The sequence below is a fragment of the Lithobates pipiens genome, unplaced genomic scaffold (genome assembly GCF_037356315.1).
Source record: "Lithobates pipiens isolate NorthernLeopardFrog02 unplaced genomic scaffold, aLitPip1_a1.2 Scaffold_13, whole genome shotgun sequence".
In the NCBI taxonomy this organism is placed as follows: domain Eukaryota; kingdom Metazoa; phylum Chordata; class Amphibia; order Anura; family Ranidae; genus Lithobates; species Lithobates pipiens.
The window spans coordinates 389897698-389920154 of record NW_027507718.1 but is presented as its reverse complement, the minus strand read 5'-3'; the positions used below and the strand labels follow the sequence as shown (position 1 = coordinate 389920154).

Genomic DNA, 22457 nt, shown 5'->3' with positions numbered 1-22457 from the left:
TCCGTGAGAATATTCCTGATGATTTCAGCTTTGCTGTCCCTTTATATTGCGAAGCAGGACACCTGCATGCGGCAAGCCATCACTCCTGAGCAGAGGCTTGATGCCACGTTGTGGTACTTGGTGATGGGGAGAAGTCTGCAGGACATCAAGTTCTTGGCAGGCATCTTCCCCCAGGCTCTGGGGATCATTATTCCAGAGACCTGTTCTGCCATTATTCAGGTCCTGCAGAAGGACTATATTAGGGTATGTTTTATCCTTTAACATCACATTCTATGTATTTAATGTTTGCTAATGTATTGTATTTATTTCATCATTCCCTAATAACCATGATTGTAATATGTTGTGAATGTCCCCTTTGTTCTCATGCATGCTTGAATTTTTTAAACTTCTTTGTCCTTCATGCATATTTGCCTTCACTAACCTTCCCAGCATGCTATCCTGGGCCCATACACACCTAGCCTAGTCACTTAACAATGTATTTTGTCAGCTCCATAGTAGTGCTTACCCTAAACACCCCTTAAAATGTGTACAAATGTTATTTGTGTGCTTAAATTCATGAATAGTGCCATAGGCTTTTTTTGGGGGGTCCCAAAATAATTTGGAACCCTCCCTCTGCCCAACCACTAAGTCAACCGATACCAATCCTCTGCTGACTTTGCCAAACCCATACCCACTATACCTACCTCTTTTGTGGTCATATTTATGGATGAATTCACCAAAGCCTGCAGTGAAAGGGCCTGCCTGAATACTTTCAAATGGTACTGTTTTAAGTTCTGTTCTCCTATTATCTTGATAGGTAATTGTAGAATGTGCTTCCATTTGTAAAGTGTGTATATTTATTTTTGTATTATGACACTTCTTACCTGTTCAGTGGGCTGCCAATAGTATAAGTAAGGAGGGGCTGGCCAAAGTAACACACATTATGTTTCGATTCAGCACTCAATAAAGTGGAGAGGGTTACCTGCCCAAAACATCCCCCCAAAACACCCCCCCTCAAATTTTTACAATGGGCCATCAGAGGCGGTGGGGTGGGGGAATCTGATAATCTGATAATTGGACGTTATACTTTTGTCTTTAAATACTCCTTCAAATAAATGTTATACTGATGTTGGCCAAGAATGTTTGTGTCTAATCTGCTTGCATTGTTTATGTGCAAAATTAAAATTTATTTTTTTCTTGTTTGACTCCACAGTTTCCTTCAATGCCACAGGAATGGCAGACTGTGGCATCCCACTTTGCCGATTGTTGGGACTTTCCCAATTGTGGAGGGGCAATTGATGGGAAACACGTCCACATAGTTCCACCCCCCCCAACTCGGGGTCATACTATTATAACTATAAGGGGTTAATAGTATTGTGATGTTGCGGTGATGTTGGCGACATATGAGTTCCTCTATGTGGACGTGGGGAAGAATGGCCAGATGTCGGATGGTGGAATCATCACCCAGATGGAGTTCTACAAGCGTCTCTAGAGTGGTGGCTTGGGATTGTCAGCTCCGGTAGAGAACGTGGAAGGACGCCCATTTGTCTTTGTTGCTGATGAAGCAAACATCTGATGAGGCCATTTCCCATGAGGACCCTCACCCTGGACCAGAGGGTTTTTAATTACCGGCTGGCCAGAGCCAGAAGAATGGTGGAGAACACTTTCGGGATAATGGGCAGCCGGTTCCGCCTATTTCTGACACCAATCCACATGGCAGAATAAAAACTGAACCATATTGTGCTTGCCTGCTGCATTCTGCACAATTTTCTTCAAAAAATGCAACAAACTATGTTGCCTCAGTTGGGACTAAGGCTGGCTTTCTTGATGCTTCATCCCTGACGGCACTTGAAGCAGGCCATCCTGGCTTGCTTCCCCAAAGCGCCCCAAACGTGAGACAAAAATATCTGGAATACTTTGCGGGTAGAGGGGCCATTGATATGCCAGCAAATGTCTGATGCTGCATACACACGACCAGACTTTTCGATGGACTAGGTTCGACAGTATTCCAGACGGACTTTCGGCAGAGGTCCAACTGACTTTCTGAATGAACGGACTTGGCCACACACGACCGGTTTTCCCGACTTGTAGTCCGTCGGATAGATTTGAAACATGTTCTATCTCTAAAATTTAAAAGTGGACGGATTAGCCCACACACGATCGGATTGTCTGATGGACTGATTCCGTCGGACCTAGTCTGCCAGAAAGTCCAGTTGTGTGTACGTGGCATGAGACATTTTTTCAATAAATATTTTTTAGAATCTGAAATGATATTTCATTTGATTTACTGCTTGTGTTTCTTTTAGCTGTCTCCTTGGTTCTCCAATGGGCTTTTTTTTGGCCATTCTCTTCAATAGTGCAAATTTCTTTGATACATGAGGTGACAATCTCTTCTTCAGTTAACTATTATGTTGTGGGTCTGCTACACACACACTTTGTTTTTGTTGTTAATGTATGTAATGCATTAATGCTAAAAATATTCAGAATTGTAAGCACCATGAAGTATTTTTTGGGAATCACGAAAATGGTATGATTGTTGGAAATTATAAAGCACTGTGGGTGCTAGTTACTAAAGGAAAATTTACTTTGCACTACAAGTGCACTTGAAACTGCACTGAAAGTGCACTTGAAGTGCAAAGTGGATTTGCCTTTAGTAAATAACCCCCATTGTCACTGTAAACACCAGCTTACTCCAAAAAATGCGTTTGAGCATTGAAGAAGCCACACATTGTTGAGTCTAAAACTCAAAGCACATTCACATATGTTTTTATAAAATAGTTTTTGAACAAACCAACATCTTTGTTGTATAACATCATTTTTTGTCACATTAATTAGAACTAGCCTTTTTTGGTTAAACAGGCATGTTTTATAGCATAACATACACAAATCAGGAACTTACAAAGTTCAACTTTGATAAAGTGAAGGCAATATCAGACATTAGTATGTCAAAACTGTGTTGATCTTGCCTTCATCAGATGAGGTGATGTCACCCCTGAAAAAGACAAATTTTGAAGATGCACACAAATTGCGAGTCAAAATTGGTATTTCCCTCCTGATCCCATGCTTAATGTCAACATGTGCTAGCTCCCATCATGGGGAAACAATGAACGTGTTTCAGGGGTGCAACCCCTTCCTCTCATCTACTTTAGTTGGGAGGAAGGGATTGCACCCAAAAAACATGTACATTGATCTCCCGTGATGGCAGATAGCACATGTTAACACACTGTGTGCATCTTCATAATTTGTTTAAAGTTCAAAACTTTTTTTTTTTAAAGCAAAAATACACAATAAAAAAGTGTGGTTTAGATTCTCCCTAAAACATCAATGACGTTCTTCATTTTTTGTTGAACGTCATTGATGTTTTGCTTAAGATTTTCTAAATCGCGTTTGCACCTCATTATTTCCCCGATGAGGATCTGGGCACTTTCACTTTGAAATTAAACTCTTCTTCCACAACATCCACATCACCTAAAAAATATAAAAAAATATATACACCATGTATTATAAATATGCAGGAATCCATCTATTACCTGAAGCTGTGGTCTTAGACAATCACCTGTTGTGGTGACAATTTCACCCACTTCCAAAATGTCTCCCTCCTCCTCCTCTGCTTGGGTATTGGTGACTTCTCCTTCTTTCAGAGGTGGGGGGTCCCTGATGCCCTCTGATGGCCTGAGTCATTTCTCCCCTATGTGAATAAAAAATAGGTATACTTAGCACACAGACATTGGAGGGCAGAAATAGCAATATGAAACATTGCTTGGAAGTGTTTGTTGTCTGTTGTCTGTTTTGGCAGAGTTCCAAGCTGAAGACATTTTTATTTCCTTTCCAGTGTTGGATTACTTCACTTTTTTAGACAAAATCACACATGGAGACACCCTAAGTATCCACTAGAGCACCTGTGTGGGACACCCTAAAAAGTTCTGGTGTCCCACACTAGTGCTCCTGCATCGAGATGTGTTAACAGCTGCTGAGTGTCCTCTCCTTTACACGGAATCAAGTTTGCATTTCATTCTAGTTACAAACCCATCTAGACAACAAACTTATTTTAATACAAATAGGCCTGAACAAATGTAGTTAACCTGCATGTGCCCAAAACATCGTATTTTAGTGGGGGAATGAACAATGTTCCCTACGAACCGATTAATGTGCCCATGGCCATGAAAGTTGCCATTTTAAACTGTACAACAGTAAAGAAAAGCACATGGAGCAGCATGCAAGTAATAATAATAATAGGAACACATGACAAATACTTACTTTTTAGAAGCACTCAATTTGAGGTCTGAACATCATTTCCTAAAACCAAAATTCTTCTGCAGACTCTTCACAATTTTAGATCTTGGCCTTTCTCACATTTGGGTTAGCTACGGTCCATACTTCCTGTCATAGTCAGCCCTCTTCAAGATGCCCACCATCTCCTCCATCTCTATAAGGGACTCTATAAAGGACATATTTGAGGCCTTCAATCTCCTCCGGGAACGGGACATTTGTGGCTCTGAGCTTTCATCGTGCTCATTGATGAGATTATTTTTGCACCTGCTGTGTCTTTGCCATGTGCTCTCTCTCTCCACTACCTCTCTCAAGGGGCGGGGAATAGATAAGAAATAACGTCATTGGGCGAGTGGAGTTTGACACATGCGCAGTGTATATAAAGCGTAAAACACGTGCGTTTTTAAAAACAAAAATTGGTGACCTAAGGAGCACATATCTTAGGGAGTGCAAGAAGGTATGGGATTCACAGAGATCAAGAGCAGCAGCAGATGACATTTATGTACCCAGGCTGTGGTACTATGAGACTGAATTTTCTGTCAGACCAGACTGAAGTCAGGCCATCACTCTCCACTCTTCCTTCTACCCTTCCTTCCAGGCTTCCTTCCACCTCAGCTGAGGCTTCTGACATCCAACCTGGGCCTTCCAGCCAGGAACAAGTATAGCATTGTTCAACATATTTCTTGTCAAAAAATGTATGATGTTAACTAGATGGGGCAGCACAGTGGTGTAGTGGTTAGCACTTTCACCTAGCAGCATTAGGCTCACTGGTTCAAATCCTGACCAGGACACCATCTGCCTGGAGTTTGCATGTTCTCCCTGTGACTGGGTGGGTTTACGCCAGTTTCCTCCCACATTCCAAAGACATGCTGGTAAGTTAATTAGATCCTGTCAAAAAATTGGCTAAATATGTGTATGTGTTTGTAAGCATGTCACAACCCCATGGGGCAAAGGACCACGCTATACTGCAGATGGACACTGGCAGCAAAAGCACCCTGAGGCGATTCAGTTCGCATAGGTAGTGCTATACAAGTCATTCATTCGCTCAGATGTTATTATTGATCACTTTAATAAAGTGTTTTACATATCAATAGACAGTAGTGGCCACAAATGATTGGGACAAGAATGAAAAATGCTGGGGTCAGAATGATAGTCTTTTCTATTTGTTAACATTCAATTTGCAACAGCCATGAGCTAAAAATTGTGTGTGATTGATGACCAAAAAACTAAAACGATGTCCCTTTTTCATACACAGGAAAGCCTCAGCCAGGAGGAGGACATGGAATGTGGCAGCCAGGAGGAGGCTGTGGAATGTGGCAGCCAGAAGGAGACTGTAGAATGTGGCAGCCAGGAGGTGGCAGGGGTTAGAGGCAGCCAGGAGGTGGCTGGGCCCAGTAGCCAGACAGAATCACAGGTCCCTCCCCTCCACCTTCCACCAGAAAGGCCCAGGAAGGGGAGGAATGTGGAGGAGTCAGCACTCTGGCTAATTGGGGAGGTTGCTGCGGCCCTCAGAACCACCCCCACTCTTCAAGAGTCCTTTTCCTCCATGGCTGCATGCAAACTGTAGGAAATGGAGAAGGGCGAATGCCTCTTGTGTGAGGAAATCATGTTCCTTACACTAAATAAGAGTTTGAGGGGCAAAATCACCAACAAAACCCACCTGTGTGAGTTGGACCATCCTCCTCTTCCTGCCACACCTCAGCCACAGCCTGGATGAAATCGTGGAAGGAGGAGTGGAAGAAAGACAAGAAAGTGATGTCCTGGGTTCAGTCTGGTCTGACAAAAGACGCAGGCTCTGTGTGACCACAGGCTGGGGACATGTATGTCATCTGCTGATTTTCCTGATCTCTTGTAGTCTGGGACCAGATTGTGCTCACTATTATAAGGACTCCTCAGGCCACTCATTTTGGTTGACAAATAATTGATGTGTGCCCTGGGGTACAAAGGCTTCTCCAATTTCAGCAGTTTCTCCAGCATTGCCTTCCTCTTTATTTTGTTATGACCCCAATAAAGGGATATTTATTTTTCACAAATACTTGCCTATGTGTTTTTCTTCAAAAAGGACAGTTTGTTTGTGAGTAGGCAGGTACATTTCAAAAATACAATGTCAAATTAATAAAGGACACCAACACCAACCTCCTTGAGGTTAAAAAATACAAGATAATAATGGTGTTGTGGTAACTTGACACACAAAACCCACCAAAAAAATTAGGGAGATCACCAAAAAATAAATAAATAAATAAAACAGGATATTTTGATTAAAACAAACAACCAAAAAAATATTCACTATAAAAACCAAAAAAAAAACGAATTCTTCTGGAGATCTGAAGAAAATAAAAAATGATTTTCATGAAATCACAAGAAATAATAAAGAAATCAGTTTGTGAGAATGCGTGTGAATATGAGCAGCAAAACAATTTCATTCTTCTAGTATTATAAAGAAGAAGAGAATGTGCTGCATTAAAAGATTTTAAAATTTGCAGCGTGATGAATGTGCTACCTCCATTACGAACGGTAGTTTTACCAGACCGAGCACTTCTGTCTCGTAATTTATTCTGAGCATGCGTGGCACTTTGTACATTGGAATTGTGTTCACACGATCAGAATTTGCGTGAATGGATTTTGTTGTCGGAAAATGTGAGAACCAAATCTCAAATTTTGTGCGACGGAAATTCCAAAAACTGTCTGATGGAGACTACACATGGTCGGAATTTACGACAACAAGCTCCGATCGCACAAATGCGCTGGAAAATACGACCATGTGTATGGGGCATTAGTGTCTAATGCTGCTCTACTATGATAAGTACTGGTAGATGTCCTTTGTTGCCAATAATGTAATTCAAATGTAGTTGTATAAATAATAATGATGGCTAAACTAACAGAGAAAGAGAAAGTATAATATATAAAGTGTGAATATAAAGTGTGGTCCCTCGCGCTATCAAAGTGAATATATTAAATGAACAATAATCTATCTAAAAATTGCAGCTACATCTCAAGTGTATACAGTGCACGCATAACAGATAAAATATATAGAAAGTAATCAGCGCAACTAAATAAACTAAACTACAATTCAAGAGAGGTATAAATCCTGTACAAATTACGCTTGTAAACAATATAATATATATATAATCACTGTGCAAATTATGCTAGTAAATAATATAATATAGTGACTAAATAAATATGTGTAACAGTGTCCAATGGTCCTGTGCAAAAATCAAATCCAATAATCCTGTGCAAAATTTCTAAAAAGTGCACATATCATTATTATGTGCATGACAAATAAAATGACAGTTACTGAAGAATCTGAGTGAGTCAATAACAGATGGATAGTCAATTCAGTCCCAGATGATCACAATCAAAATCAGAGACTATTAAAATGAATAGGATTGTGGTCAACTAATCCATAAAAGAGGATAAAAAGGAGAAGAAGTGCAAAAAGTGCATAAAGTGCATTCAGTCGATATCTTCAGTGAATAATCTCCAATGTGGGATCTTCATGTGCCTTTCCTAGTCCTGTGTTCCAGGTGCTGGCTCCCAGTTTATTAGCATGGTTGTTCACACACAGCCGGTATATGTAGGGGATGAAAAATAATCTCCCATAGCATAGTAACATTTGAACAAGTAGGTTTATTAATTAAAAAAGGAGCCAAATGGGCGCTTACAACTATATAATGAAAAAATGGCAGATTTGTAATAACAAGGGCGTTACAGGCGCCTCTTACAGCACTTCCGGTTCTCGTGGCATCCGATCACCAAATACCACCAAAATAAAGCTCTATTTGTGCAAACAAAATGATAAAAATCATGAAAAAGCTGAAAATTGGGCTGAGAAGGAAGGGGGCGAAAGTGCCCTGTATTGTAGTGGTTAAGGATATGTTAATAACAAAACATTAATAACCCAGCCATGGGTTTGCATTATATCTGATTGCATGTCTGCTATAACTATAGAAACAGTTGGCAAAAATTGTAAATACCCAACTCTTCTGTATATCCCCAGCCTGTTATCCAACACTTGCTAGGAGGCACAAAGTCTTGACGTGGGGGAAGGCAGATAGCTTGTTGATAATCTAAAATTCAGTAAAAACAGAAATACTTCCCATTATTCCCATTATTACATGAATGTTGTTATTACCAGTTTAAAATGGCTCATGCAGCTATAAGAGGCTCCAGCTTCAGAGCCAGAGGCTACGTTCAAGCTTTGATTTCTTGCATTTAGCTAAGCAGGCTGAACAAGAGAAATTAATCCATTCCACCACCCATGCTGGACAGCAAGGATGGAGAAATCTACACTGCTGACTATTGTATTCAGACAACCACAGCATCCATGGCTGGCCCAAAACCTGAACAATGACTCCATCTGAGAGGAGCCCATCACTGTGTGGCCAACAAATTTCCACCTGCCTTCTTGGATTTTGAAATGGCCAGCAGTGCCATTCAGCAGGGATCTGCTGAAATTAAAGCCGTATATGACCAGCTCAGGTCCACATAAGAGTATGTATCAGTCTTTTGGAATGATACAGTGCCTTGAAAAAGTATTCATACCTCTTGAAATTTTCTACATTTTGTCATGTTACAACCAAAATTGTAAATGTATTTTCTTGGGAGTTTTTTTGTGATAGACCAACAAAAAGTGGCACATAATTGTGAAGTGGAAAATGATAAATGGTTTTCAAAATGTTTTACAAAAAAATATGTGAAATGTGTGAATACAAATGCATTTGTATCCAGCCCCCTGAGTCAATAATTTGTAGAATCGCCTTTCTCTGCAATTACAGCTGCAAGTCTATTTGGGTATGTCTCTACCAGCTTTGCACATCTACAGAGTGACATTATTTCCATTCCTTCAATGCAAAATAGCTCAAGCACAGTCAGATTGGATGGAGAGTGTCTGTGAACAGCAATTTTCAAGTCTTGCCACAGATTTTCAATTAGATTTATTTCAATATTTCTTTATTAAATTTTCCATAAGAGAAACATGGTGTACAACTGTCACATCTTGAATAGGGATGAGCCTAATGTTCGAGCTGAACATTATGGGACATTCGTGGGAAATTCAAGCAACCGTGGAACTCCCCAAGATTGCAGTGCATTGACAGCTGTTGATTGGCCAAAGCATGCACCTGACCTGCATGCCTTGTCCAATCTCAGTGTGCTCTGCTCTGAGGCAGGGTGCCTTTGGCCAGGGGCTGAGACCACGCCCCACACTATTTTAGGCTGCTTACATAGTGGCCGTACATAGTTTTATGAATGAGAGTAGCAAAATGACATTTGTGAAGGAAAAATGTCATTCCAAAACTGCTCGCGGCTGTAATGTGTTGCTGGATCCCGGCAATATAGATAAAAATCTTTGAAAAACGGGGAGTTTGGGTATGGATAGTAAGGGGAACCCTGCACCAATTTAAAAAAAAAAATGGTGTGGCTGTCCCTCTTAAAATCTATACCAGGCCCTTCAGGTCTGGTATGGATTTTAAGGGAACCCCGCACTAAAATTTTTGGGTGCCCCCCCTAAAATCCATGCCAGACCCTACCAGACCCAGCACGCAACCTGGAAGGCCACAGGAAAAGGGGGGATGAGAGAGCACCCACCCTCCTGAACCGTACCAGGCCACATGCCGTCAACATGGGAGTGTGTTTTGGGGTCCCCCCAAAACATCTTGTCCCCAAGTTGATGGGGACAAGGGCCTCTTCCCCACAGACTCCTTGGAATGCGTCCCTGCGACTGCAGGCTTTTTAATAGCTGTTATATAGCTGAGGGCAAGGCCACCCAGTGATGTAAATGGGTGATCTCACACCCTCTGAAGTTACGTGACATCACATGACGTCAGAAGGGGTGGGGCCACCTGCTTATGTCACCGGGTGGTCCCGCCCTCCGCTATGTAAGAGCTGTCAGCGAAAAAGGATCCAGTCGGAGGGAGCCTCCCATTTTTTTCAACTGAGAGGAAGATGGCCACCCCTCAGCTCCATAGCATGGGAGGGCAGAATTGACGGCAAACGTCACTTCTGCCCATAGCTCTTAACCGGTTCCCGAACGGCGCACACCGATGTACGAAAGAATGGCATGGGCAGGCATATTGGCATACAATTACATCCAATCTTCAATGCCGCCCTGCCAGCTCGCATGCCAGTCGGGAACCCCGTGATTCCGGTCGCGGGTCCCGCGGACTCGATCATTGCAGGCATACCCGCGATCGTCTCACGGGGCGGCTGAATGGAGAAATGCCGTTGTAAACAGCATTTCCCCATTCTGCCTAGCAACTAGTGACGCTAATCTCTGCTCCATGTGATTGGAGCAGAGATCAGTGTTCACTAAATGAAAGCCCAGCCCCCCACAGTTAGTAATACACCCCTAGGAACACTTAACCCCTACACTGCCACCCACTGGTTAACCCCTTCACTGCCAGTGTCATTTACACAGGAATCGCTGCATTTATATAGCAGTGATTGCTGTATAAATGACAATGGTCCCAAAAATGTGTCAAAAATGTCCGATGTGTCCGCCATAATGTCGTATTCACAATAAAAATCGCTGATCGCTGCCATTACTAGTAAAAATAAATTATTAATAAAAATGCCATAAAACTATCCCCTATTTTGTAAACGCTATAACTTTTGCGCAAACTAATCAATAATCGCTTATTGCGATTTTTTTAAACAAAAATATGTAGAAGTTTACGTATCGGCCTAAACTGAGGGAAAAAAATGTTTTTTTATATATTTTTGTGGGATATTAATTATAACAAAAAGTAAAAAATAATGCGTTTTTTTCAAAATTGTCGCTCTATTTTTGTTTATAGCGCAAAATATAAAAACCACAGAGGTGATCAAATACCACCAAAAGAAATCTCTATTTATGGGAAAAAAAGGACGTCAATTTTGTTTGGGAGCCATGTCGCATGACCGCGCAATTGTCAGTTAAAGCGACGCAGTGCCGAAATGCAAAAAGTGGTCTGGTCTTTGACCAGCAAAATGGTCCGGGGCTGAAGTGGTTAAAGGAGAATTTTTTTTTTAACATTTTTTCAAATTACGTTTTTATTTATTTATTTATTTTTTATTGCATTTTTGCATTCCACGAGCGGGGACAATTTTGAAGCATGACATGTTGGGTATCAATTTACTCGGCTAACTGGGCTAATTCCACATTTTGCTTACAGTCCATTTGCTAAGGCTATTGCTTTGTATTTCCAAGTTTTGTAGCCACATCATGTTTTTACATTTTTAGTTATCACTTTGTTTGGTTTGCTTTTAATGTAAAATTCTAAATTATATTTATATTGCTAGGTTTCTCCTTTCTAATGCAGTTTGGGTCCGTCTTATTGTTTTTTGTCCCCGCGTTTCTGTATGTTTTTTTTTTTATGTACATGTCCATGCGGGCAAAATTGGAATAATAATCATGTTCCAATAGTCAATTTTAATTTATATGTGGAAATGTTTTATATTTGTGATGGTATTTAGCATATCTCCTTTTTTTACTTCTTGTATGATGATTAATATCAAATCTTTTGCAGGTCTTCATGATGATTAATTTGATCTTGTTTATAGTTGTTCTATGACTTTTTATATCTGCATTTGTTTTGTATCATTATTTATAATACTTTTTTCTTTATTATTTCCTTTGATTGTACTACGTGGGGTAGCTGCATTAAGTTTATAACTACATATACATATATATCTTTCTATTTTCCATGTATTTGAATTGATTGTAGTCGCTAGCTCTTTGCTTCTCCCCTCCAGGTGCAACTCATTTTGGCATTAACAAGGTCTTATTCTATGGGGAGGTTTTTTCCAACATTATTATACATTTGATTGGCTGTCATATTCATCAGCTCCATATATACATATGATCAGATGTTGCTTATTCAGCTATGACTGAGCACCTCTTGTGATGTGAAACACATTAGCTGTTCTCCCCTGTTTTCTATGCATAAGATATGACTGTTTTTGGATTTTAATCTTTCAATAAAGATGCCTTCAGTGGTGTGCGGACATCCTTCCTAATTTGAGCAGAGCCAGCACCTGATCATATAGGGAGGGTGTCTTCAACAGGTCTGGAGCTTTTGAGCTGCAATTTTTCTTCTGTCATGATATTTTACATAATGAGAAATATTTACAAGATTTGTGTAGATAGACACCTACATCAACTTGAATAACGGGTAAAAAAAAATAATAAACTAAAAACAAAAACACAGATCTGATAAATACAGTATAAAATCAATTCATTATTATGCTACAATTGAAAAATGTGTGCAACAATCTGAGAAAGCAAATAGCATATATAACCTACTTTAAAAAAAATTACTGTGCAGCAATGGATGAAACAAACAGGAAGATTTAAGAAATTGACCTATAGCCAAGTATATACATTTTTGCTTTAGATTGAGTTTATTACTTATGTCAAAGTCTTATTTATCTGAACTAAAATGCTTACCGTTGTATGCTATGGGTGTCTTTAGTTTCAGCAGTGCTATATCACTACCATTTTCTGCACCAGTATAATGTGGATGAATTATAATTTGTTCAATTTCAGACTTGGTTGTAAATGAAGTGATGTTTGACAGTTTTGTGATGCCACTGTAAACTATCCAAAATCTAGGGAGGCGCCACCTAGACACAAAAGGAAGATACAAAAGAAACAATGATCAATTAATTACTTTTATATTAACCCACTGTAAATCTCTAGTATCGCATACCAAAGATATTTAAACACTTAGCTACATACAGATCATTTATATATTAATGTGAAGGATCTGACAATCAACTCATCTTTTAGATTGAGATCTTACAACCATGCATGCTTATGGATATGGAAATGGCAGAAGGCAAAGGAAGTATCTTCGGAGGATGTTGGTAAAGTAACCTCACTTAGCCTGAAAACAATACTGCCCTACTTTTCCAGCAGAACAGAGCGCAAAGTATAATTTTCATGGCACGGGTTCCATAAATGATTCAAGGGAGTTAAGAGTGAATGGCTAGCCTAAAGGTGGTGGGACTGAAGGTGGGTAGCTTATTGTGGTTAAACAAAATAGCCGGTGTAGTTGCAGCCTTCTGAAGACCTTTCCACCCTTTATTGCTATTGTCACAATAGTGGCAGGGTTTACCTTGCATTTGAAAAAATGATTGATGCTCTTTTGCCCTGTACACACGATCGGACTTTCTAACAACAAAGTTTTGTTGGCAGAAAATTTGGGAACCTGCTATCAAACATTTGTTGGCGGAAAGTCCGACAGCAAATGTTCGATGGAGCATATACATGGTCGGGTTTCCGACAACAAGCTCACATCCAACATTTCCCATCACAAAATCAGGTTTTGTTGTCAACTGCAAGTTATCAACCTCTTTTTTTGTTTTTGGAATAAGTATGCTATGTAAATCAACTAAAAATCCAACTAAGAATAGCCTTGCGACTTGTGTCAACTGTTTGACTTCAGTTTAAAATTAATTGATAAGTGCTTTTGAATTCCTTCTGACCTGCATTAACCTGTTCCAAGCAGGTTTTTGCATTCCCATAGACCTGAATCCAAAAGTTACTTGAAGCGAACAAGAGTCTGTCGACACTGGCCCTTAGTGTCTTTATGCAGTGTGAAGTAAGCAAGGTTTACTGCACATAGGGGGTTATTTACAGCGACTGTACCTCCAAGCGCACTGCAAGTGCACTTGTAGTGCAAAGTGGATTTACCTTTATTAAACAACTCCCTATGACTAAAACTAAATTGAAAGGTGACCAGGGGCAGCCCGTCCATAGGGGGCACCTGGGCGAAGCCCCCCCCCCCCTCCAGGCAGTCAAAAAAAATGGCAATGACAAATTCTGCTGCAGCTTGGTGATACATGCTGCTCTAACTTGGTGACACATGCTGCTCTAACTTGGTGACACATTCTGCTGCAACTTGGTGACACATGCTGCTCTAACTTGGTGACACATGCTGCTCTAACTTGGTGACACATTCTGCTGCAACTTGGTGACACATTCTGCTGCAACTTGGTGGGACGCATGTTGCTGAATTTTGGTGGGATGCATGCTGCTGCAATTGGTGGTGACACATGCTTCTGCAATTTGGTGGTGACACATGCTGCTGCAATTCGGTGGTGACACGTGCTGCTGCAATTTGAAGGTGACACGTGCTGCTGCAATTTGGTGGTGACACATGCTGCTGCAATTGATGGTGACACATGCTGCTGCGATTTGGTGGTGACACATGCTGCTGCAATTTGGTGGGACACATGCTGCTACAATTGATGGGGACACATGCTGCTGCAATTTGGTGGTGACACATGCTGCTGCAATTGATGCTGACACATGCTGCTGCAATTTGATGGTGACACATGCTGCTGCAATTTGGTGACACATTCTGCTGCAACTTGGTGGGACGCATGTTGCTGCATTTTGGTGGGATGCATGCTGCTGCAATTGGTGGTGACACATGCTGCTGCAACTTGGTGGGACACATGCTGCTGAAATTTGGTGATTTGGTGGGACGTATGCTGCTGCAATTAGGTGGGATGCATGCTGCTGCAATTTGGTGGGACACATGCTGCTACAATTGATGGTCACACATGCTTCTGCAATTTGGTGGTGACACATGCTTCTGAAATTTGGTGGTGACACATGCTGCTGCAATTCGGTGGTGACACGTGCTGCTGCAATTTGAAGGTGACACGTGCTGCTGCAATTTGGTGGTGACACATGCTGCTGCTGCAATTTGGTGGTGACACATGCTGCTGCAATTTGGTGGGACACATGCTGCTGCAATTTGGTGGTGACACATGCTGCTGCAATTGATGGTGACACATGCTGCTGCGATTTGGTGGTGACACATGCTGCTGCAATTTGGTGGGACACATGCTGCTGCAATTGATGGGGACACATGCTGCTGCAATTTGGTGGTGACACATGCTGCTGCAATTGATGCTGACACATGCTGCTGCAATTGATTGTGACACATGCTGCTGCAATTTGATGGGGACACATGCTGCTGCAATTTGGTGATGACACATGCTGCTGCAGTTTGGTGATGACACATGCTGCTGCAATTGATGGTGACACATACTGTAATTTTATACGTGGAAATATTTTATATTTGTGATGGTATTTAGCATATCTCCTTTTTTTACTTCTTGTATTATGATTAATATCAAATCTTTTGCAGGTCTTCATGATGCTTAATTTGACAATTGGTCTGGACAAGAGGAGGGTTTAAGTGCCCTGTACGAAAGTAGTTAAACAGGTAAACAGTTTAAGGATTACATACCAAACTGTCATTTTTACAAATGCAACATACACATGATCGCACATTTTGACAACCAAGTCGATGGGATTTTTTCCGACGGATGTTGGCTCAAACTTGTCTTTCACACGATCACACAATGTTGTCAGAAATTCCGAACATCAAGAACGCGGTGACGTGCAACACGTATGGCGGCACTAGAAAGAGGAAGTTCAATAGCCAGTGTGCCACCCTTTGGGCTCCTTCTGCTAATCTCACGTTAGTAGAAGTTTGGTGAGAGAGGTGCTTTTTTTTGCGCTTTTCAGCCTCATGCTTTTCTGATCATTACTCCTTTTCAGTTTGTGCTTGTGGGTTTGTATTTATATTACGTATTTGATTTCCAGTGCGTTCTTGTCTGCTCGTTTCTGATTTTCAACTCTGGCCTTTCTGTTTTTCAGTGCTTTTTGTTAGTTTGTGCTGACCAGACAACCATTTTGAAGCCATGAGGACCCTCACCCCGCACCAGAGGGTTTATAATTGAGTGGCGGAGAACGCTTTTGGGATAATAGCCAGCTGGTTCCGCCTATTCCCTATGCCAGTCAACATGGCGGAATATAAACTTAACCATATAATCCTTCCATGCTGCATTCTACACAACTATTTAAGGAGAAATTCAATGAACTATGTGGACTCAGTTGGGCCTGAGGCCGGACTTCAAGAAGAAACCCTGACAGCGCTTGAAGCTTGCCATCTTGGCTTGCCCCCCCAAAGCGCATGCGAAGTAAGACAGAAGTATGTTGAGTTCTTTGTGGGTGGGGGGCCATTGATATGGCAGAAAATGTTTAAGAAACATTTTCTCAAAAATGTTTGGACTTAAACTGAAATAAGATTTCCTTTGATTTACTGCATGTTTTTTTTAGCTGTCTCATAGGTTCTCCAATGGGCTTTTCTTTTTGGCCATTTTCTTCAATAGTGCAAATGTAATTTATTTGATACATGAGGGGACAATTTCTTCTTCAGCTAACTATTGTTATGTTGTGGGTCTGCTACACACACACCTTGTTTTTGTTGTTAATGTATGTAATGCATTACGGAGGAAAAATATTCATAATTTTCAGCACTGAAAGTGCACTTGCAGTGCAAAGTGGATTTGCACTTAGTAAATAACCCCCATTTCAGTGTAAACACCAACTTAGTACAAAAAATGATATTGAGCCTTGAAAGAAGAAGCCACACATTGTTGAGTCGAAAACTTTTTACTCTGTACACATTCACATGTGCATTAGAAAAGGGTTTTTGAACCAACTAACATATTTTAGAAAGAACATTTTTGTTTTTGACAGTACAAATAGCCTTTTTTGTGTTAAAACAGGCATGTTTCAAACCATAGAACAATACACAACTCAGGAACTTACAAAGTTCAACTTTGACAAAGTGAAGGCAATATCAGACATTAGTATGTCCAAACTGTGTTAATATTGCCTTCATCAGATGGAGTGATGTCACCCCTGTGAAAGCCACATATTGAAGATGCACACAAATTGACAGTCAAAATGGGGAGTTCCCTCCTGATCCCATGCCTAATGTCAACATGTGATAGCTCCCATCATGGGCGATCAATGGACGTGTTTTGGGGGTGCAACCCCTTCCTCTCAGCTACCATAGTTGCGAGGAAGGGGTTGCACCCCCAAAACGCGTACCTTGGTATTCCATGATGGTAGATAGCACATGTTGAAACACTGTGTGCGACTTCAATTTGGCTTTCAAAATTTTGGAGAATTGTTTTAGAAAAATAGAAACAATTTTAGAAATGTTGGTGTGTTTTCGATTCTGCCGAAAACATCAATGAAGTTTTTGACTATTTTTTAAACACCATTGATGTCTTCCTTGATCTTCTGTAAATCACGATTGCAGACCATGATCTCCCTGATGAGGATATGTGCACTTGTGAAATGAGATTCTTCTTCCACAACATCCACATCAACGAAAAGAAAAAAACACACCATGTTTTAGAAATAGGCAGGCATCCATCTATAACCTGACGCTGTGGTCTCAGACACTGACCTGTTGTGGTCACTATTTCGCCACTTCATAAACCTCTCCTTCCTCCACATCCTCTGGTTGTCCTCTGGTTGTTGTTTTGGGATTTCCCCTTCTTTAGGAAGTTAGGGGTCCCTGGTGACCTCAGACATCCCGAGTCTTTTCTCCTCTATGTGAATAAAATAAAGGTAAAAGCTGCACCAAAATGTCAGTGATCCCTCACTTATACAAATGTAAAAAACTATATAAATTATTAGTGCGCTAATATCAATAATCAATAAATACTTCTGCCATAAAAATCTGTAATTATGTGAATACATTGAAAAAAAATAACCGTATATGTGAATAAATGAATTAAATGTGAATTAAAAATAAATTAATTCTCCATAAATAAATATACCTTGTACATAAATAAATATAAATATAAATTGATATTTCTTAATTAATGTCTTCCGTGCGTATAAGAAACGCCTCCTGATGGGATAAATGAATCCGGAATCTGATCACATACAGCTCCTGTATCTACACTTTAATCAGAACACTGCCGTGCGGTGATATCCACATGACTTAAGATATAGTCCTTAAAATGACTTATCAACCTCAGTCCTTTATGTTATATCCACAAACACCGTACCAACACAGCTTACACTGCTATCCCACTGTAGCGCATATATCGCTTATCTCTTTGCTTCTTGATTTTTAGCTTTCATTTGCCATAGAAGAGAAAAGAAAAGAGACAAGGGATAGTGTATTACTGCAATATTAGATAAACTTTATGTGTGCACGTCGATTCAATCACTCTTTTTTTTCATTTTTCATTTTTGACAGATGCACTCCGTAGGAGTCGGAAGTGCACCGCTAGGTAGTGAACCTTAGGATTGACTGCTGCGGATTGTACCCAGAGAGATTCAGGACACAGGTCTACAGGATCACTAACACAGATCCCAATGGAAGCTGGAGCATAGATTCCCCAGGGCGTGTAGTCTAAGCCCTTGTACACACGGTCGGAGAATCTGTCGGAATGTGTCCTATCGGACCGTGTTGTCGGATAATCCGACTGTGTGTGGTATGCATCGGACTGATTCCGTCGGAATATCCGTCGGACCCAATTTTCCAACTTGTTGGAAATATTTCCCGACCAACTGGTTCGATCGGACATACTCCGATCATGTGTAGAGAATTTTGATCGGACCAAGTGCCACGCATGCTCAGATCAAATTCCTACATCAAAGCTATTGGCTACTAGCCTGAACGTAGTCCCATCGTAACGAAATGACGTCATCACGTTCTGAATGATCGGATTTTTCGACAACTTAGTCCGACAGTGTATATGCAACAGTTTCGAAAAAGATCCGACGGACAAAATCCGACGGACAAAATCCAACGGATTTGGTTGTCGAAATCTCAGACCGTGTGTACAGGGGCTAAGAGCCAGTGGGTGTTCGCCAGAGCCTCCAGTGGTGAGGATGGACTTCGCTGCAGTCTGTCTCCAGGTCGTGGCCCCTAGGGTCTCACAGCTCACGCTCAGAGTAGACTACAGGAGAAGGAAGCAGCAGGCTGGAACGACAAGGATAGTAAGGGGATACAGCAGAGGTCAGGGCAACTAGCAGACAGGAACAACAGAGTACACGCCAAAGGTTCAGGGTCACAGGCAGACAGGGAAGGTCAGGGACATGCAAAAGGTCAAGGTCCCAAGCAGACAGGAATCGTTGAGAACACGCCAAGGTCGGTAACAGAGACAAACGTAGAGCACACGGCAAGCAGGAAACAGGAAGCCAAACACACAATGAATACACAATGGTTGATCAGCCCCGCTGGCTTGCAGTGCACAGGTTAATATAGGGTTCCCTGATAGGGCCTGGGGTGGAGCCATGCTTAGAGGAGAGGTTATAAAAACCACCAGGTGGAAGTGGCTGCCCTCTTAGTCTGAACACATGAGGGGAGGTAAGCAAACACAGGAAGATCACTGCATAACCATGACAATTTATTACGTTTTTTAATGCTAAAGTTCACTGTCTTTTATTTTGTATTTTAAGTATCAATTATTAAAAAGTTGTATGTCAGAATGGTAAAATGTAATGGTCAAATTGGAGCTATTTGGCAACTAAAATGATTGTATCCTTTTTATTTATACCTCTGTGTATGGATTGTATCTTTTTTCATGCAAAGGCTTGTGGTTGGAGCTATGAGGATGGCAGCATGATGATACAATGATCCCGGTGTAGTCACTATGGCAACCGCATAACAAAAAGCAGCTTTAAAATCCCCCACGAGCGTCACCAGGCTCATTTCCCTTGAGAATGTCACATGACCTGTGACGCAACTTGTCGGGAGTCGGAGCCAGTGACGTCAAGCCCTCGGTGTTCAGAGGCACAGAGAGGCTGTGAGGAGGAGTACAATCTGATGTTCTGCCACTACCCCATGCTTTAACTGGAAAGGTTTTGTGAGTGAATCGACATGCCCATATAAAGTTTATCTAATATCGCAGTAATACACTATCCCTTGTCTCTTTTCTTTTCTCTCCAATGGCAAATGAAAGCTTAAAATCAAGTAGCAAAGAGATTAGCGATATATGCGCTACAGTGGGATAGCAGTGTAAGCTGTGTTGGTACGGTGTTTGTGGCTATAACATAAAGGACTGAGGTTGATAAGTAATTTTAGGGATATATCTTAAGTCTTGTGAATATCACCACACAGGAGTGTTCTTATTAAAGTGTAGATACAGGAGCTGTATGTGATCAGATTCCGGGTTCATTTACTCCATCAGGAGGAGTTTCTTATTCACACGGAAGGCATCAATTAAGAAATATCAATTTATATTTATTTATTTATGTACAAGGTGTATTTATTTATGGAGAATTTGTTTATTTTTAATTCACATTTAATTCATTTATTCACATATACGGTTATTTTTTATCAATTTATTCACATACCGTATTTATCGGGGTATAACACGCACCAGCGTATAACACGCACCCCAAGTTTAGGAGGGCATTTTAAGGAAAAAAGTTTTAGGAGGAAAGTTTAAGGAAAAAAAACTTACATTTAAATGCCAGTCAATGCAGCCTTATCAGTGTGCATTTGTAGCCTTGTCCATCATTGCAGAATGATCAGTGTCATTTGCAGCTTGCCCAGCGCTATTTGCAGCTTTGCAGTGTCATTTGCAGCTTTGCAGTGTCATTTGCAGCTTGGCCCATGTTTAAATTTCCCACCGCCGAGACAGACCAAGCAAGTGCCGCCGAAAAATACCGAGCCGACTTGATCGGCTCCGCTCGTAGTCCCGCCTCCCTGCTGTTTCTCTAGCGAGCGCTGCCGAAAAATACCGAGCCGCCTGTACTGTGTATTAGGCTGGGCTCCGCTCGCAGTCCCGCCCAGTATAGGCGGGACTGCAAGCCAAGCCGAGCCGAGTACACAGTACAGTCGGCTCGGTCTTTCTCGGCAGCGCTCGCTAGAGAAACAGCAGGGAGGTGTGACTACGAGCGGAGCCGAGCAATCGGCTCGGTCTTTTTCGGCAGCGCTCGCTAGAGAAACAGCAGTGACTACGAGCGGAGCGGCTCGGTATTTTTCGGCGGCGCTCTGTATTTTCCGGCGGCGCTCTGTATTTTTCAGCTGCGCTCGGTATTTTTGACTCGCAGACAGTGGGGATCGGCGTATAACACGCACCCACGACTTTCTCCCAATTTTAAGGGGGAAAAAGTGCGTGTTATACGCCGATAAATGCGGTAATTACTGATTTTTATGGCACAAGTATTTATTGAGTATTGATATTAGCGCACTAATAATTTATATCGTTTTATACTTAGCACACAGATATTTGAGTCAAGAAATAGGAATATGAAACATTGGAATGTCGTACAATTGTCTGTTTTGACAGAGTTGCAAGCTGAAGACATGATTTTTTCACTTTATTAAAGCTGGAATACTTACTTTTTGCTAAAGTTTCACACATGTAGACACCCCTAGTACCCACTGGAGCACCTGTGTGGGACACCCTAAAAAGTTTGATCTGGTGTCCCACACTAGTGCTCCTGTGTCCAGATGTGTAAACAGCTGCTGAGTGTCCTCTCCTTACACTGAATCAAGTTTGTATTTCATTCTAGTTACAAACACATCTAGACAACAATGTACTAAACTTCTTTTAATGCAAATAGGCATGAACAAATGTAGTTAACCTGCATCTGGCAAAAACATTGTATTAGTGGGCGAACAAACGATGTTTACTACGAACGATTACTGTGCCCACAAACCAGAAACTTGCACAAACTTGCACACACCAGAAATGTTATAGTGTACAATAGTAAAGAAAAGCACATGGAGCAGCACAAACTTAATAAGAATAATAGGAGCACACAACATTTTTTCTCCAATTTTTCTGTACTGATCCTGCTCCCTCAATTTGAGATTTGACCATTGTTTCCTCAGTTGATCCTCAGTTGATCCTTGGATCGCCATACCACAAAATTCTTTGCCAGACTTTTCACAACTTTAGTCATGATCTTGGCCTTTCTCACATTTGGGTTTGTGCACGTCCCATGGTTCCCATCATAGTCAGTCCTCTTGAAGATCTATAAAGGCCATATTAGAGGCCTTAAATCTCCTCCAGGATAGGGACGTTTGTGGCTCTGGCCTTTTGTCGTTGTTACTCTCTGCTGCATGCACCTGTTGTCTCTCTGCCATGTGCTCTCCCACTGTGCAGAAAGACAAGGGGTGGGAAATATACTAGAAAGAAGGTCAGGGGCAGGTTTCACCCATTCGTGTGTCATACGTACGATCTGTGAGCGGAGGAAGGAGTATCGGAAGCGCCAATCGTTTTAACGAAGGTACAATTTGAACTTAGTGCATCAGTGGCCTATACTGCTTCCACATTGAGGCCTATATTGGGACAAGATTAGGAGCATTTGCAGAGAAAACTGATACATTCAATGATAGGGAATTTCTAGCAATATTCATTGATATGTTCAGGGAGCTGCC

The 22457-nt window shown here is 41.2% G+C and overlaps 1 protein-coding gene across 1 annotated transcript in view; it reads right to left on the bottom strand.

Annotated features, from left to right (window-relative positions):
- KLKB1 (kallikrein B1) overlaps positions 1–22457 on the bottom strand; it is a 136423-nt gene that overhangs the window by 32532 nt on the left and 81434 nt on the right. The window contains exons 12-13 of the mRNA XM_077477356.1: positions 12674–12849; positions 8223–8315 (exon numbers count right to left, since the gene is read on the bottom strand). Of these exons, the coding sequence (XP_077333482.1) occupies positions 8223–8315; positions 12674–12849 (269 nt within the window). The remainder of the gene's footprint in view (positions 1–8222; positions 8316–12673; positions 12850–22457) is intronic.